Here is a 19412-nt window from a genome sequence, read left to right on the forward strand (position 1 = left end):
AGATGATATTTAGAATATTGGGATCTTAAAATTAGCTGGGAAAACTTATTTTAAGCTATATTTTACCAGGATTGTCAAGCTTAGGTGTCTTAAAATAAGCCAGACATGCTAAAAAAAAATAATAGTTTTTCACTCAAAAATAGATTTTTGCTTTCATGTAACCTCCTAATTTGAGATGTATTAACCCTCCTGTTGTCCTCATTTACAGGCCCCAAAAATATTGTTTCCTTGTCTGAAAAAAATCCAAAAATTCAGCAAAAAAAATTCCCCAATTTTCTGAAAATTTGCAAAACCTTCAGGAAGAAAATTCCAACAATTTCTTAAAAGTTTCCCTAAAAGTTTTATTTAAAAAAAAAAAAAAAAAATCCCCCAAATTTGGGAAGAAAATTCTTGTAAATATTTTCAAAAAATTAGTAAACATTTTCCCCAAAAAAATCCTAAAAATATATATAAAGTGATTCCATATATATCAGTAAAACTTCTAATATTTTCTTTAAGAAACATTTTTAACATTTCTTTTTTTCCACCAAAAAATGTTCAGAGATTTCCCAAAAATGTTGAAAATGTGGACATCAGAAGTTTCACTGTGGAATTTTTTTTTTTTCCACATTTTCAAACTTTAAAACGGGTCAATTTGACCTGTAGGACGACACGAGGCTTAAACTTATTTTGAGTTTCCTTGTAAAATTCAACTCGAAACAAGATAATTTCAAGATTGTTTGACTTAACAGGATATTTAAGATGCATGTTCTTAAAACAAGTCCTTCCATCTGCTGAAATGTCTCTTGTTAAGTGAATTTATCTTAAATCCAGTGGGATGAGACATTTTGACTAAAAATAAGACAAATAGACTTGGTACGATTTAGAGTTTTTGCAGTGTAGACTTCTTCACTAATAATGTGCAGATAATTCTAGATTTTACAGCAGATGTGTCTAAAAGGATCAGAAACGAGTCATGGTTTGAATGTTTCTGCGTTTGTTGACTTGAGCAGAGAAGATGTGAAGCTGAGCCGTTGAGTTTTCCGTGACCTGGTGTTCTCAGTGGAAGAACCGGACGACTTGTTTGTGACTCTGTGGGTTTGATGCCAAGCTCTGACCTTTTGTAAACCGCTGCACGTCTGTGGAATAATTTAAGAAGCTGGGTTGTTTCTGCTAAATGTCAGGCTTGTTAGAAGCTGCTGCTCCTCTTCATTCATGTTTACAAGCCTCAACGCTGCTTTAGTCGATTTACTGACTTCAGTTCTTCATCCAGCTCCTTCTGTTGGAATCACACGTTGTTTTATTTAAATAATGTCACTGGTCAATAAGATTAATAAGCATGGTGCATATGTTGGTATAACAATAATAATAATAATTATTATTATTAGTAGTAGTAGTAGTAATAGTGGTGGTACTGTAATTTTAATTATAATAATAAACAGTCATGCTTGGTTGACATGTTCTGCTCTAGTCACTGTTCTGTTTTTCTGCCACGAGTTCTTTCTTAAACTGAACTTTTCTGATTTTATGCCACTTCTTTAGATTTATTTATTTTTATTTGAAGTTTCTTTTATCATTACCAATTTATCTAAAAAATTGAATTATTGAGGTTAAGACCCTCCAGTGCTATTTATTATATGAATTTACCTGATTAATTTAAATATTAAGGATTCCAACCCCACAAAAATTATATAAAATCCTAAAGTCCTAAATATACATGAAAACCCAACAAATCCAAAAGTTCCTGTCCAAAAGTGTTGTTTTTTAAAATTGTTTTGTTGTAAATTACATTGCGAGTTATTGTTGTTTTATTAACTGGAGTCGGCTGCTATAAACAGAGTAGAAGAAGAAGTAGAAGAAGAAACAAACCAAACTACTAATCTCCAGGACCTGTTTGGTCGAGTTTTAAAGATTCCGTCATTGTCAGCTGCTGTCGACCATCTTTAACCCTCCTGCTGTCTTCATTTATGGGCACCAAAAAATATTGTTTCCTTGTCTGAAAAAAGCCCCAAAACTTCAGCAAAAAAAATCTCCAACAATTCCTTAAAAGTTTCCCTTAAAAGTTTGGTTTTAAAAAAGTCCTCCAAGTTCGGCAAGAAATTTCTTGTAAATATTGTCAAAAAAATGAGTAAAAATCTTCCAAAAAAAATCCTAAAAGTTTCTGAAGTGACATTTTTTTCCACATTTTCAAACTTTAAATTTGCAAAACTGTCAGGAAGAAAATTCCAGTAATTCCTTCAACATTTCCCTTAGAATTTTTATTTACCTAAAAATATCTAAAGATTTTTTTTTCCCACATTTTCAAACTTGAAATTTGTAAAGACCTTCCGGAAGAAAATCCCAATAACTTGTTAAAAATTTCCCTTAAAAGTTTGGTTTTAAAAAAATCCTCCAAATTTGGCAAGAAAATTCTTGAAAATATTGTCAAAAAATGAGTAAAAATCTTCTAAAAAAAAAAATCCTAAAAATGTCTATAGTGAGAATTTTTTGATTAGATTTTTTGATTAAAGTGATTACAGAGATGTCAATAAAACTTCTCATATTTTTTTCCTGAATGTTCTTAAAGAAACATTTTTTTCATATTTCTTTTTTCCACCAAAAGAATTTTCCAAAAATTCCCAAAAATGTAAAAGGAATTAAAGAATTTCAACATAATTTTCTAATGTGATACTTTAAGAAGTACTTTGACAGAAGCAGATTTGCTCTTTGTCCACCTCGGTTCTTCACCTTGTCTCATTTCACCTCATCAGCTCATCAGACGGCTGCTGTTTGTTGGAATCACTTTTTCTGTCATCTGCAAACAAAACTCATCCAGCAGAACAAAGAGTGAAGCTGCTTCACTGCAGCGATACGAGACGTTCTGCTTCCAACCAGAACACTGACCGACACTCAGACCTCTTTCTATGAAACATCAGTCAGAGGATCCTCAGAATCAGCTGTTTATTGAAGCACAATAACTTCAGTTTATTTAATGAAGTAACTTTAATTCGTGTTTTAATTCATTTCTGAGCCTCAGAACTTCATCAGTCCAGCAGAAAGACACATGATATTTAGGAGGAAAAACACATCTGAGTTCTGGTAAAAACTGACTCCAGATCAGTTTTTATCCATCCAGGTGTCACAATCTGAACACTGAACCTGGTTTCTGTTCATTCATTTTCAATATTATGGGATGTATCATAGTTTCACGTCCCAAAGAGACAACGCTGTCCCAAAGATACGTAAAATAATCAAAATGTCACACTAAATGACAAAAACAAGACACAAAATGCCAAAATCTAAACACAAACCAACAAAAGACAAAAGGAAAAACAAGAAAAATGAGACACAAAACAGGAAAAGTGAGATGCAAAATGACAACACAAAGAAAATCTGTCAAAAAGTAACAAAAAACTGATGCAAAATGACAGAAGGGAGACAAAAAAAAGACAAAGATGAGCACAAAACAACAAAAACCAGACACAAAGTGACCAAATATCAGTTTAAATCCATCCAGGAGTCACAGTCTAAACACCGAATCTGGTTTCTGTTCATTTTCTCTAGAACCAACTGTGATCATCAGTATTATGGGATGTATCATCATGTAAACAGTAAAACTGCAGCAGTTTCATATCTATGACATAGAGTCCTTTACAAATCCTCCAGGACGTGCTGCTATGAAACATCCTCACATCATGTTGCTGCCACCACCATGCTTCATATAATGATGCTGCCACCACCATGCTTCATGTCATGATGCTTCCACCACCATGCTTCACATCATGATGCTGCCACCACCGTGCTTCACATCATGATGCTGCCACCACCATGCTTCACGTCATGATGCTGCCACCACCATGCTTCACGTCATGATGCTGCCACCACCGTGCTTCACGTCATGATGCTGCCACCACCGTGCTTCACATCATGATGCTGCCACCACCGTGCTTCACATCATGATGCTGCCACCACCGTGCTTCACATCATGATGCTGCCACCACCGTGCTTCACATCATGATGCTGCCACCACCGTGCTTCACATCATGATGCTGCCACCACCGTGCTTCACATCATGATGCTGCCACCACCGTGCTTCACATCATGATGCTGCCACCACCGTGCTTCACATCATGATGCTGCCACCACCATGCTTCACATTATGATGCTGCCACCACCGTGCTTAATATCATGATGCTGCCACCACCATGCTTCATATAATGATGCTGCCACCACCGTGCTTCATGTCATGATGCCGCCACCACCGTGCTTCACGTCATGATGCCGCCACCACCGTGCTTCACGTCATGATGCCGCCACCACCGTGCTTCACATCATGATGCTGCCACCACCGTGCTTCACATCATGATACTGCCACCACCGTGCTTCACGTCATGATGCTGCCACCACCGTGCTTCACGTCATGATGCCGCCACCACCGTGCTTCAGTTAATGATGCTGCCACCACCATGCTTCATCATGATGCTGCCACCACCGTGCTTCACATCATGATGCTGCCATCTCCGTGCTTCACAGTGGGGATGGTGTGTTTGTGATGATGTTTTGTGTTTCTTAAACATAGCGTCTAGTCTAATGGACAGAAAGCTCAATTTTAGCCTTTCTAAACAAGAATCTGCTTCTTTTCTGACAATTCACCAGAGTAAACTTTAAAAAGGTCATGCTGGGTAAACTTTCAAGGCTCATATCAGCATGTGTGATAGGTGGTTGGTCAGAAGAAGTTCTAGACAATGAAAGGAACATTTTACGCACAGAAGGAACCAGAATCATCTAATAGATATGATTCACTCTGCAGGAAAATCATTTTATAATATTGGCATACGTTAACACTTGTAAAATGTAGAATTTGAGATAATTCCTGGACCCATGTACTTCAGAGGCGTAACACTTCTGGTTCCCTTCTGTGTCAGAATATTGAAATCTCACTTGTGATAAATCTGGACCCACCTCTATGGACTTCAAGGACTCTGTAAATATTCCCAGTATGAAGGTAGAACTCTGATCATTGATAAAGTTACTGGAAGTGAAGAACCAGATGATTCTGAGGTCATAATGGAACTTTGTTCAGAGTTTCTTGATTTTATATGAGATGACTTCAGCTCAGTCACACTACGACTCTTTTCGTTCCTGCTCCGTGTTCGTTTCATGTTTTTGTTATCTTAGAACCCTGCAGTAAACCTTGGTCTTCCTGTATCTCTGCAGGTCTCCGTAAAGGTCGCTTCTGGATAACTCCCGACCCGTACCACAACGACGACAACATCCAGATCGGTCGTGAGGTGAAGATCAGCTGCCAGGTGGAGGCGACGCCGCCGGAGGAGCTTCAGTTCAGCTGGCTGAAGAACGGAAGACCTCTGAGGAGCTCCGAGAGGATGGTCATCACCCACACCGACACCGAGGTCTCACCAGGAACCACCAACCTCGACATCATCGACCTCAAGTTCACCGACTTCGGAACCTACACCTGTGTGGCGGCGCTGAGGAACGGAGGAACCCCCGAGATCAGCATCGATGTCAACATATCCTCCACCACAGGTGAGGATGGGGGAGGATGGGGAGGACGGGGGAGGATGATGGGGGAGGATGGGGAGGATGATGGAGGATGATGGAGGATGGGGAGGGTGGGGAGGATGGGTGAGGATGGGGAGGGTGGGGAGGATGGGGAGGGTGGGGAGGATGATGGAGGATGATGGAGGATGGGGGAGGATGGGGAGGATGATGGAGGATGGGGGAGGATGATGGAGGATGGGGGAGGATGATGGAGGATGGGGAGGATGATGGAGGATGGGGAGGATGAGAGAGGACGGGGAGGATGGGGGAGGACGGGGGAGGACGGGGGAGGGTGGGGGAGGATGGTTTATGAGTTTTGACCTTCGTACGGTGTTTTCATGCTGCTGTTGTCCATCTGTGTCCAGGTCAGAAGCTTCATCCTGATTCTAACCTTCATTTGTGACTCAGATGTTTGTGGCTCTTTTCCTTCAAACAACAGAACAACTTGTTCAGAACCTGCCTGACGAGTACCCAGATTTTAACCAACATCACCCCTGATTCGACAGAATGTCTCACGATATGTTGACTTCAGTTATTTTAGCATCTTAACCCTTTGATGCGCAACATGCAACATTGGTCAAAAGTGACCCAAATCCAATGGAAAATGGGTTGTCCTGACCGACACTGCGCATCAAAGGGTTGCACATAAAGATCCTAACTGGAACCCAAAATAATTCTTTGCAGTGAAGCTATGGAAGAACCATTTATAGTTTCACAATGAGACTTTTACCAAGAGTTTCTTTACAGAAACCCCTAAAGGTGCCTCGAAGAACGAACTTACGGTGCCAGAAACGATTCCTCTAGGCGCTCTGCAGAACTTTAGCAAAAACTCTGAAGCTTGTTTTAACCTTTTGTGTTGCTTCCATGCTGTTGTGAGCTTTTATTTTTGTGAGTCTGTGTCAGTTTGTTGTCATGTTTTAGTGCAGCTCTGAGCCTCTTCTTGTTCTGCAAACAATGACGGCTGAAATGGAGCGAATCATGTTGGAGTTGAAGCTAATAAACGTTAAAAAACACCACATTTTATTAAATTACTGCAACACAGAAAAGAGAAAAGAAATGACTGAGTCAGAACACAGAGTGGTAGAGCTGAGAAAACTAATAGTCAAATAATCCATCAATTATTGACTACAGGGGATCCTCGACTTATGTAGGAATTCCATTCCTATGGCGCAACGTAACACAAAACTCACATATGTACATAAGTTCCTCTGTCACTCACCTACGCTAACACAGTGGTAGAATCAGAATCTAGGACTCTTCTGCCATCAGATGAGTCTGACTTATGCTTGGGAGCCACAAAAGAAAGTTTCCAGAAAAACAACACAACTGAAAGAAAGTGAATGTAGCACAATCTAAGGTCGCGTACAATCGGCAAATGTAAACAAAGTCGTCTTCCTCGTACAGCGCCTCGTGACGACGTATTCGTCTGCTCCACTCGCCAACAAGTTCCTGCGTGAACTTTGTCTTAAACACTGTACATTAGAATGATGGAACAAGACTTTCTTGAGAGACGGTGACATAACCACGAAATGCCGTAGGTAGAGGACGTCGTAAACCGAGGACCTGCTGTGTTTGGATTATAAGGTTGAGTTAGTAACAAAAGGATGCAAATTTTTACAAATTTTCTTTAACAATATTTGGCACTGATTTCCATTGATAGCTCACAGACTCCTGGACATTTGTCCTGTGCTGATTTTATTGTTTTAGACAAATAATTGATCTGTAAAATCAGCTCAGTTTTATGTTACCATAGAAACTGTTCTAGTTGATCCCAGTTTGTCTTTACCACATGAGCTCTGATCAGAGGTCATTAACCACCACTGAAGTCTTTGTCATGGTTCCCGTTGCTGCTAAACTCCCACAATGCTCATGTCAGATTTCACGGGAGCTACAGTGAGTTAGCATATCATCTACCAGGCCATAATGACTGTTAGTGCATTTTAGTCCATTTTAGCTCATCTCCCAAACTAAAGCTCTGGCATTAATTGTCACATTAGTCTTTGTCATGGTGCCTGTTGCTGCTAAACTCCCACAACGCTCTGTGCTTTAACATGAACTGTAGTGTGAGTGACGCCTCCTCTGGTCTCTGCAGGATTAAACAGGAAGAAGCTCCACCTGGTGAAACAACCAGGAACTACAGCTGATCTATGATACATTAGAACATGTAATAATGAAGAAAATGTTCTCAGATTGGGACTCTGTATCAGATCTGAGGAAAAATGATAAAAAAGATGAGATTTTCAGGGTTAGTTGATTTCAGTACAACTTGAACTACAACCCAAACCAAGAACTTTATCTAAATGTATCCGGAATGAGGCTTAAATCACACAATAAAACTAAAACTAGTTCCCAGTCTGCCGTCCTCTAACGAGACTCTTTGAAACTGGAAATCTCCTGTATGTCTGCTGTTGTTGAATATTGAGGCAGGTGGCACCAAATCACACCTTCTATGTGTTTCTGAGCCGCCAGCAGTTTCAATAAAACAGTGTTGGCTGCCTGAGATGAGAACAGGTTGGTTAAACAGAGTTCTTTAACTCCGTCCCAACAGGAAGGCTGCAGATTCTCATAACTCAGAATTATGGAGCTCATTAGCTCAGCGGGAAGTAAATCTACCCAGCTGCTGGCTGCAGGAGTTCAGTTTCTCTTTAATATCACCGAATTAGACCCGATTATGAGACTCATCCTCCTCTGACTACCTCTGCTTAAGAACCACTCCTTTAATCCAGATGTGTCCAACATGCGGCCCGTGGACCAAAACCGGTCCTCCAGAGGGTCCAGTCCGACCTTCAAAGTATAAAAATTCCAGAAAAAAAACTATAAATTTAAAATAATTTCTAGACCGTGACAAGTTGTTTTGATCATAAAGTAAAATATTGGATTGATCATTGTTCTTTTTGTTGTTTTGTTTCTTCTCATTTTTGTAATATTGTGTCTTGTTTTTGTTTTTTTGTGTCTTTCTTTTGTCTGATTTTTGTCATTTGTCCCACACTTTTGTCGTTTTGTTTCATTTTCTTTCATTTTTTTGTTTCCTTTTTTCTTGCTTGTGTTTTGTGTCTATATTTCATCATTTTGTTTCTGGCTTTTGTAATTTTTTGTCGCTTTGTAACTTTTCTGTATATTTTTTGTCTCTTTGTTTTGTTTCATGTCGTTTGTCTCATTTTTGTCATCATGTTTCTCGTTTTTGTTGCTTTATGTCTCATTTTTGTAATATTTTGCCTTGTTTTTGTTGTTTCTTGTCTTTTTTTTGTCTTTTTTTGTTGTTTGTCTTACATTGTTGTTGTCTTGTTTCTCGCTTTTTGTTTTTGTCCATTTTTTGTCGCTTTGTAATTTTTTGTCATTTTGGACCCAAAAAATGCAAATTTTTGACAGATTTTTGGACAAATTTGGGGTCTTTTTGGATGGATTTCAAATCGAAATTTCAAAAAATGGAATCCCAGCTTACCATACTTACTCACAATATCACTGTTATTTGAAATTCTGCGTGTTGTTTCCAATTTAAGGGCCAGTAATTAAAAATGTGTCCTTTGCCGAATCCTTTCAATCATTCTGATCCACTGGAACTTAATATTCCTGAGTCCTCACCACATTTCATGGCACTTTCTTTTGATTTGTAAAGGCCAATAGTTATTCATGGTCATTCTAGACAAAATTTGAGTCATTTTAAGTAAAAAAAATCTATTTTTGGACAAATTTTGGGTCTTTTTCAGATCCAATACTTAAAAATGTGTTCTCTGCTTCATGGAGGTTTTTTTTCATGTTAAAGGACCAAGAATTATTCATAGTCATTCTAGACAAAAATTTTAGCAATTTTAAACAAAAAGTAAGTAATTTTGGAGAAATTTTGAATTATTTTTTGCAAATTTTGAGTTTTTTGGACAGGTTTCAAGTCAAAATTGCAAAACAAATGGCACCTTGCTTCCCATAATTACTTTCGGTAACTATCTAGGGCCACAATATCACTGTTATTTGAAATTCGGCCCTTTGTTTCCATTTTGAAATCCCAATAATTTAAAGTGTGACTTCTGTTGGAGCTTTAATGTTAGTGGGAGCATTTATTTTTCGAGATGTTTAATCCTCTAAATGTCTTCCCTTTTTTAAAGTGTGAAAATACAAGAATTTAAAGGTCTGAAAATACGTGAAATTATCAAAATACACCCAAAATATTTCATCGAACTTAGTTTTGGGTCGTAAATAAGAAATAACACTTCTGTCTGAGCGACTTGTGAGTAAAAGCTGATAATTAAATGTCATTTCTAAGCTGATTTTATCTATTTCCTCAGTTGAGCCGCAGATAAAGATTGATTTGTGTGAACTGTGAAATGCAGATATGTGATCTTTGGCAGCTGTAATCCGACTGTTTGACTTTATTAAATATTCCATAAAGTGATGAGAGACGCTGGAAGAAGCACAGAATCGCTTTACGTTCCCTAAAACCGCCGCTCTTATCTCCCCATATTTCCTAATTATGACTTCCTATCTGCTAATTAGCAGAAGATGTAGAGACGGAGCTGACAGCAGCATGTTTTAGACGTGGAATGATTTGGTTTCATATGCAGCAGAATATTCCAGAAGTAGGAAGACATTTCACTGTCAGAAATAAGAACAGACAGGATTCAGGGTTTTAAAAGTTTCCCAGGCTGCTTTTATCTCTGTTATCCATCAGATTAAACCTGTTAATGTTCAGAATTTACCTCAGAATCTTCATGTTTTTATGTTTTCTTCAGTATCACAGTCATTTTGTGAAAGCTGAAAACATTTATTCAACGCTTTCACCAAATGCACAACGAAGTAAATGTTTAAATCTGTTTATAAGAGTGAGATTTTACTCGCAGAAACAGACATCAGAAATCTGTATGTCTAGAGAGAAAAATACTAAACAGAGTGATTAAATATAAATAGAATCAATTTTACAAAAAATCTTTTGCAAATAGAACAAATTTTTTCCTTATCATTTATTACATTTTTAAAATATTTTATTGGTATTTTTTTTATTGTGTATTCATAATTTTACTGCTAACTTACTAAATAGTTTTTATATTTTTTTGTTATTTTTCTTAATATTTTTCTAATATTTTATTAGATTTTTCTCATATTCTATAAATATTTTTTCCTGGTAATTTATTTATTTATTTTATTGGTATTTTTTCATTATCATCAATATTTTATTCATTATTTTCCTGATAACTTAATAATGTTTTCAATATTTCATTTGTTTTTCCTAATATTATATAAATAGATTTTCCTACTAATTTATTATTTCTTCTTTTTGTTTTTACATTTTATTGGTATATTTTTAAATGGATTTTTAAAAATATTTTTCCTGATAACATACTAAATGTTTTAAATATTTTTTCAGTTATTTTTACTACTAGTTTTTCCAATATTTTAATTCATTTTTCTAATCTATAAATATTTTTCCTAATAGTTTATACATTTTTTGCATGTGTTTTATTTCTATTATTTCTTCATAACTTGCTAAATGTTTTTTAGTATTTAAGAATTTTACTTTCATTTTTTCAAGATTTTTCTGATATTATATCAATATTTCTATCTGATAATTTATTACATTTTCTGTCATTTTCTTGGTATTATTCTGATAAATGTTACACTACATTTATAGCATTTTATTTTTTATAAATAAGTCTGACATTTTATTAATATTTCTTTCATAGACTTCATAAACATTTCTCTTGCTATTTTATGACAATAATTTTTTTATATAGTTTGGTAACAATTGTATAGTTTTTTTTTTACATTTTATTGATAATGTTCTGCAATTTCCTTAGCATTTTTCTGATAGTTTGTTATATTTTTCTTCCATTTCGTTAAAAAAATTATCTAATTACATTTTTTGTCATTTTATTAATATTATTCTCATATTTATATTATATTTTTAACAATTTTGTGATATTTTAATAGTAATTCCTGACATCTTATTAATATTTCTTCATATATTTATTAGATATTTATCCTGCTTTTTTATCACATTTTATTTTATATATATATTTTTTATTTTATTACATTTTTTTCCATTTTATTGATATTCTTCTGCTACTTTCCGAATACTTTTTCTGATAGTTTGTGTTTTTCTGCCATTTTGTTTAACAAAAGATCTCTAACTAGATTTTCTGTCATTTTTTAAAAATGATTTATTATGCTAAATTTTTAACACAACATTTTTTGTGATATTTTATAATTTTTTTTGACATTTTATTAATATTTCTTCATAGATTTCATACATATTTTCCTGCTATTTTATTATTATTATTATTATATTATTATTATTATATTATTATTATTATCTGTATTTTTTTTTCCAGTTTATTGATGTTCTTCTGCAATTTTCTGAATATTTTTCTGATAATTTATTATATTTATTAATTATGTTTTCTGTGATTTTATTAATATTATTCTGATATTTATATTTCATTTTTAACCCTTTATTTTTTTATGATATTTTATTAATAATTTTCTGACATTTTATGAATATTTTTTCATGTACTTTCCTGCTATTTTATTACATTTTATTATAATTTTTTATAGATATTTTTGGACATTTTATTTAAAAGTGTTTTTTACATTTTATTGATATTATTCTGCAGTTTTTTGAGTATTTTTCTGATAGTTTATTATAATTTTCAGATGTTTTTTATTCCTATTTTTCATTTCCTAAAATGCTTTATTATAAAGACTCCCCTGTTCTCAACCAGAGGAAACAGAAGCAGAAGAAATGAAGTACCAGCAGCGAAATGTTTCCGTCTTATTGCAGTCAAACTGTTGGTTCTATAATTATTAGATGGTGTCATGTAATTATTAATTAGCTTTTAGTCGTTTTTAGAAGTTAAAAGGCAGAAAAAGGCTCAGTTTGATATTTGTCCTTCATTCAGAATCACACTGAGGAGTTATTAACAATGGATGGATGGATGGATGGAGGGTGGATGGATGGATGATGGATGATGAATGGATGGATGGATGGATGGAGGCTGCTGGACTGTTTTAACATCTGTTTTTTCCTTTTGGGAATGCAGCAGCGACCCGACTCTGACCTTCTGTTTTAACATGAAACATCCGTCAGTCAGCGTCACGCAGCAGCAAAGCTTCCATTAAAACTCCTCCGTCCTCCTCCGTCCTCCTCCGTCCTCCTCCGTCCTCCTCCGTCCTCCTCCGTCCTCCTCCGTCCTCCTCCGTCCCCCAACATTTCCCGCCAAGGTCACCAACAAACTAAATGCCATCGTCCTCCCAGGGAAAGTTTTTCTGCTGCTTTTATCTCTGGAGAAACCGAATCGTTTGTTCAGGAGCTGCAAAGCTTTAATGGAAGAAGAAGAAGAAGGAATAATAGAAATAGAAAAAATAGGAATATAACAAGAAACAGAAATAAAGATGCAGAAAAAGAAATAGAAGAAGTAGAAATAAACACAGGAGAATAAAAAGAAGAAGCAGAAGAGGAAGAAACACAAAAAGAAAAAGAAATAAAAATAGAAGAACATAAATTGAGGAAGAAGAAGAAACGGTAAAGCAGTAGAAGAAGATATAGAAGAAGAAAAAGAAAGCATGACGAAGCATAAATAAAAATAAAAGACATAGAATAAGTTGAAATAGAAAAAGATGGAAGAGAAGGAGGAGGAGAAATAGAAAAGGAAGAGGTAATGCAAGAGGTAGAAATAGAAGAAGAAACTGAAACAAAAAATAGAAGTAGTACAAATAGAGGAAGAAATACAAATAAAAGATGAAGAAAAAGAAACTGAAGAAATAATAGAAATAAAAACTGAAGAAGGCATAGCAGAAGTAGAAATAGAAGAAGTAATACAAGAAGTAGAAATAAAAATAGGAGGAAAAGAAGAAACAAGAAGAAGACAGAAATAGAAGAAGAAGAAGAAATAGAAAAGTGGAAATAGAAGAAGAAACAAAAGCAGAAGATAAAGTATAAGTTGAAGAAATAGAAGAAGAAACAGATGGAATGGAAGAAGAAATAGAAATAGAGGAAGTAGACAGAAATGGACGAGTAAGAAGAAACTGGAAAAGTGGAAGAAGAAGAAATTGAAGAAGAAATAGAAGAAGAAGAAGGAGAAGAAGAAATAGAAGGAGAATACAAGAAGAAATAGAAATGAAGGAAGAAGAAATAACAAAAGTAGTAGAAGAAGCAGAAATAGAAGAACAAGAAGTCTTAGAAGTAAAAATATTGGAAGTCGAGATAGAAATGGGGAAGAAGAGGAAGAAACAGTAGAAATGGCAAAAGATGAAACAAGAAAGTGAAATAGAAGAAGAAATAAAAGTAGAAACAAAAGTAGAAGCAAGAGAAGTGCATTGTGTCTGCAGTTCATCTCTTCATTTCTAAACTTGGTGGTTCATTTCTATATTTCTACATCTCTTCATTTCAACATCGCTTCATCTCTACATTTCTTCATTTTTACATTTCTACATTTCTATTTCTCTACATTTCTACATCTGTATCTCTACATTTCTACATCTCTGTATCTCTACATTTCTACATCTCTATCTCTATGTTTCTACATCTCTACATTTCTTCATCTCTACATCTCTTCATTTCTACATCTCTACATTTCTACATATCTTCATTTCTATATTTCTACAACTCTACATCTCTATCTCTACATTTCTATATTTCTACATCACTACATTTCTATATCTCTGTATTTCTATATCTCTACATTTTTTTCTTTTCTACATCTCTATATCTCTACATTTCTATAGCTCTACATTTCTCCATCTCTAATCCTGGTGTTTCATCTCTTCATTTCTTCATCTCTTATCCTGGTGGTTCCTGCAGCTTCTGGACTTATGGAGAATCACTTAGAGGTTTCTGGAGGATCTTTGATCATCTGGTTTCGTGACTGAAGCTTCTTCTGACGTTGGAGAGAAGAAACCTGCAGCAGCTGACGTCGGCTTTACATCCAACACATTTACATCCGTCATGACAAATAATTCATGTTGAGACGGAGAAGCTGCTGCATTCAAAGCCCTCAAGACTAAAAATGCTCTGAATTCATAAAAACGGACTTTAAAGCAACCAGAGCTGAGAACATCCTCAGTTACAGAATGACGTGATGCTGAACAGAGACGGCATTCTGCCAAATTAAACCCACGTTGGACTGAAAGTGATGCTTTTATCTCTGTTTGCTTTGGTTTTACTTGTGATTTTGTTCATTTTACACCTCTTTTAGCCAGTTTTAATCTCTTTCTAGTCATTTTTTCTGATGGTTTTATCTGTTTGCACTGTTTTTGTATCTGACTATGTCAGGTTTGTTTGTCTTTTAGTCAGTTTTAATCTCTTTCTAGTCATTTTTTTGTGTCTTGTCACTGTTTTATATCTGTTTGAATTGGTTTTGCATGTGTTTTTGAACATTTTACATCTCTTTTAGCCAGTTTTAATCTCTTTTTGGTAATTTTATCTAATGGTTTTATGTCTGTTTCCATTGGATCAGCATCTGTTTGTGTTCATTTTACGTCTCTTTTTATTTGATTCTGTCACTCTGTGGTTTGTTTGCTTTTCTTTCTGGTCACTTTGTGTGTCTTTGGGGTCATTTTGCATCTCTTTTAGTCAATTTTAGTCTCTTTGGTAATTTCATGTGTCTTTGTTTTCATTTTACATCCATTTATGGTCATTTTCCATCTCTTTTTCTTTGGTTCTGTCTCTGTTTTTAATTTCCGCCTCTTTCTGGTCATTTTTTTGTGCCTTTATCTCTGTTTGCATTGGTTTTACATGTGTTTTTGTTCATTTTGCATCTCTTTTAGCCAGTTTTTATCTGTTTCTGGCTATTTTTTTCTTATTTTATCTCTGTTTCTATTGGATCTGCCTCTGTTTTTGTTAATTTTGCATCTCTTTTTTTTTCTTATGTAATATTTTTGGTTGATTTTAACTCTTGCTGGTCATTTTGGGTGTCTTTGTGTTAAGTTTGCATCTCATTCAATCATTTTTAGTGTCTTCGTGGACTTTTTCTTGTCTCTTTGTCACTGTTTTGTGTCTCCTTGCGTTTTAAACACATTACAAAATCATGTTTCTGTTATAGACTCATGTTTCTCTCATATAAACTCATGTTTTTCTGATTAAAATTCACATTTCTCTGATCTAAGCTCATGTTTCTCTGGTATAAACTCATGTTTTTGTGTTCTAAACTTGTGTTTCTTTGTGTCTCCTGCAGTTCCTCCGGTGCTCACCGTCCCCAGGGGGCGCTCTCACCTCATCGCTCAGGAGGGCGACACCGTGGATCTGCAGTGTCTGGTCTCAGGGAAACCCAAACCCATCATCCTGTGGTCCCGGGTGGAGGAGAGCGGTTCGGCGGCGGCGGCGGTGCTGCTGATGCCAGACGGTTCGGCTCAGATGGAAAGTTACGACGGAGTTCTGAGGATTACCAACGTGAGCCGGGACATGAGCGGAACCTACCGGTGCCAAACCAGCCAGTACAATGGCTTCAACGTGAAACCACGGGAGGCCCTGATCCAGCTGGTGGTGCAGTGTGGGTAACACAGACTACACAAGATCTACACAACATATATACAACATAGACAGTCATGACCAAAAGTTTCCTTCCACTTATAAACACCGTGTTTGTCCTTCAGTCTTTAGTCTCCAATGACTCCTAGAACTCATCACCAAAAAAACAATCATGCATTTTGGTTCTTCTAATAATACTGCCACCTACATGCTTCATGGTAAGTTTGGTGTTCTTGGGATAAAAAAAGACCCGCCCAAAACAGCCTGAAACCAGGACCAAAATCAAACCTAAACCAGTCCAAAAAAAATTTCAGAACCAGTCAGAATACAGTCTGAAACCAGTCCTTTAGAGGTCTATAACCAGGATCAAAATCGGGACCAAAAAAAACCTAAAATATTCCTAAAAAAAAAAAAAGTCCAGAAACTGCCCAAAATACAGTCTGAAACAACTCCTTAACCAGTCATAAAACCAGTCGTAAACCAGTCCTAGAAACAGTCTTTGAAATCAGTCCTAAAAAAACTCAAAACCCAGTACATAGTTGGGACCAAAACCAAACCTAAATTGCTCGTAAAAAAAAGTCTAAGAACTGTCCAAGATCATCTGAAACCAGTCCTCATCCAGGACCAGATCCAGAGTAAAATAAATCCTAAACCAACTTCAAGTCACATCCAGAACCAGGAGAACCAAGACTGAAAACAAACATAAACCAGAACCAGTCCAACATCCAGTCTGAAACCAGTCCAGAACCACTTCTAGAAAGCCCCAGAGCATGATACTGCCAAAATAAATGGAATAATGAAAAAGGAGGATCACCTCCACGTTCTCTAGGAAAACCTACAACCATCAGCAGAAGGTTGATCTTGGACACAGTTGGATGTTTCAACCAGACAATGAGTCCAAACACACATCAGACGTGGTAAAGAAATGGTTCCATCAGGCTGGAATGAAGGTTCTAGACTGGTCTCCTCAAAATCCTGACTTAAAACCATCAAGAACCTGAAGAACCAAGTAAGAAAAATGACAAATTTAGTGGAACTGAATCAACTCTGTCCAGAGGAGTCAAAGATCAACCAGAAGATTGAAACCAGAAGAACCAAACTGAGGAGGAAACGGACAAATTGAACCAAATATGAACATTTCTGTTTGTCGTGTTTGGGTCTAATGAGTGGATCTAATGGGTTCCATTTAACCCTCGTGTTGTACTGCGGGTCAGAATTGACCCGTTTTAAAGTTTGAAAATGTGGAAAAAAAGGTATTTCCACAGTGAAACTTCTGATGTCCACATTTTCAACATTTTTGGGAAATCTTTTAACATTTTTTGGTGGGAAAAAAGAAATGTTTAAAATGTTTCTTAAGAACATTAACAAAAAAATCAACCAAAATCCAGCAAATTTCGCTGGATTTTGTTTGATTTTTATGTGAATGTTCTTCAAGAAAATATTAGAAGTTTTACTGATATATATAGAATCACTTTAGATATTTTTAGGATTTTTTGGGAAGATTTTTACTCATTTTTTGAAAATATATATACAAGAATTTTCTTGCCAAATTTGGGGGATTTAAAAAAAATTTAAAAAAACTTTTTAGGGACGCGTTTAAGGAATTATTGGAGTTTTCTTCCCGAAGGTTTTGCAAATTTTCAGAAATTTGGGAAATTTTTTTGCTGAATTTTTGTATTTTTTTCAGACAAAGGAACAATATTTTTTGGTGCCCGTAAATGAGGACAATCGGAGGGTTAAACTGGATCAGAGGAGTCAGCAGCTGTAGTCGACTGGAATCACTCACAGGAAGTTTATAAGCCATGAAACCTAGATAATGACTGCACATTTTCCCACAACATCTGCTGCAGATGTAAAACACCAGCTGCCAGCCTCCCCCAGAATACCCACAATGCACCGCAGCGTGGATTCGTGAGCCCCGCGGAGGTGATGTCACGCTCAAACCGCATCGCGTCCATCAGAGCCAACAGGAGGATGGTTGGCTGGAAACCAACACCAGCAGCTGCAGGTTGGACGGAGGCGACTGACGGAGCGCCGCCTGCAGGCTGGACGGCGCATCAGCGGTGACGCTCCGTCCGGCCTGCAGGCGGCGCTCTGCCCAGAACGCCGTGACAGGAAGTGACAGGTCGAGTCGCGGCTCGTGGCTTCGTGCTGCACTAAAAGGCTGTCAGACCGAATCTCTGCTCCTCCTCCAGAGAGTCGCACAAATCTGCAGCTCGGAGCTCAACTCTGACTCATCGCTTCACAAAACGCTGCAGCGACGCAGTTTCACAGCAGCTGGAGGTTCTGTGGGAGGAATCCAAAATAAACCGCCGCTGCACTTTTAAGACTCACGTTTTACACCCAGGCATCTGGTGACGAAGCAGCAGAACAATAGTTTAATGCCAGAATAAATTTATGGAATATCTGCAGCACATTTATGTATGTCTGAAAAATACAGCGTCAGAAAATGTTAGTCTAAATGTCCAAAAATGTAATAAAATACCAGGAAAAAATACTAGAAAAATTGACAAAAATGTAACAAAATTAGTAAATATTTGAAAAAAAATGTTAATATGTGTAAAAACATAAATAAAATAAAATATCTAATGTCAAATATATGTCAGGAAATGTAAATAATCAGAAAAAATATTTATAAAATGTCCAAAATATATTATTACATATGTCAGATAAATGATCATTTAAAAAAATATATTCCAAAAAGTATTTGTAAAATAAGGCAAAATATTAATAAATGAATAAAATTTCAGAAAAATACAGATTCAGCATTTTTATTTTCAAATAATTATAAAATATTCATGCAATATCTGACAATTATGATGAAGATGTCAATTTTTTTTAGCAAATATCAGAAAATATGAGAAAAATTGATTGATAAAATATCAAATAAATATAAAACAAAAGATGGAATAAAATAGAATTTTATTTATTTTTTAATAAAATACCTAGAAAATGTTGATTAAAAAATATCCATAAACTGCAATATTTATAAAATATTAAGATGACAAAACTGAAATAAAATGTTAGACAAAGTATATGTAAAATAAAAAGAAATATTAATAAAGAATAAAACATCAAGAAAATACAGGTTCAAAAAATATTTTTTTTAAATGTTCAAAATTAGTTATAAAATATATTTGAAAAATTTTATTAACATGTCAAAAAATTTATGAAATATCAGAAAATGTTGATAAAGTATGGAAATATCAAATAAATATAAATATTTCTATTATTAAGAAAATACCTACAAAATATTGATAAAACACATTAGGTGTAATATTTATAACATATCATTAAGATGACAAAAATGTAATAAAATATCTGAAAAATTATAATGAAAATTTTGGAAAATTTTTCATTTTAAAAAATAAAAAATCTGGCAAAATTTTAGCTCATCAGAAACATAGTCATAAAATATCCTAAAATATAAAAGAATATC

General features: G+C 35.4%; 1 protein-coding gene across 2 annotated transcripts in view; it reads left to right on the forward strand.

Moving 5' to 3' along the window:
* mdga2a (MAM domain containing glycosylphosphatidylinositol anchor 2a) overlaps positions 1-19412 on the forward strand; it is a 126232-nt gene that overhangs the window by 58384 nt on the left and 48436 nt on the right. For both annotated transcript variants that reach the window (XR_008599940.1, XM_055005649.1), the window contains exons 7-8: positions 5176-5505; positions 15681-15995. Coding sequence is in view for 1 of the 2 variants with exons in the window: in XM_055005649.1 (XP_054861624.1) it covers positions 5176-5505; positions 15681-15995 (645 nt within the window). In the remaining variant the exon portion in view is untranslated. The remainder of the gene's footprint in view (positions 1-5175; positions 5506-15680; positions 15996-19412) is intronic.

The sequence above is a fragment of the Amphiprion ocellaris genome, chromosome 20 (assembly GCF_022539595.1).
Source record: "Amphiprion ocellaris isolate individual 3 ecotype Okinawa chromosome 20, ASM2253959v1, whole genome shotgun sequence".
In the NCBI taxonomy this organism is placed as follows: domain Eukaryota; kingdom Metazoa; phylum Chordata; class Actinopteri; family Pomacentridae; genus Amphiprion; species Amphiprion ocellaris.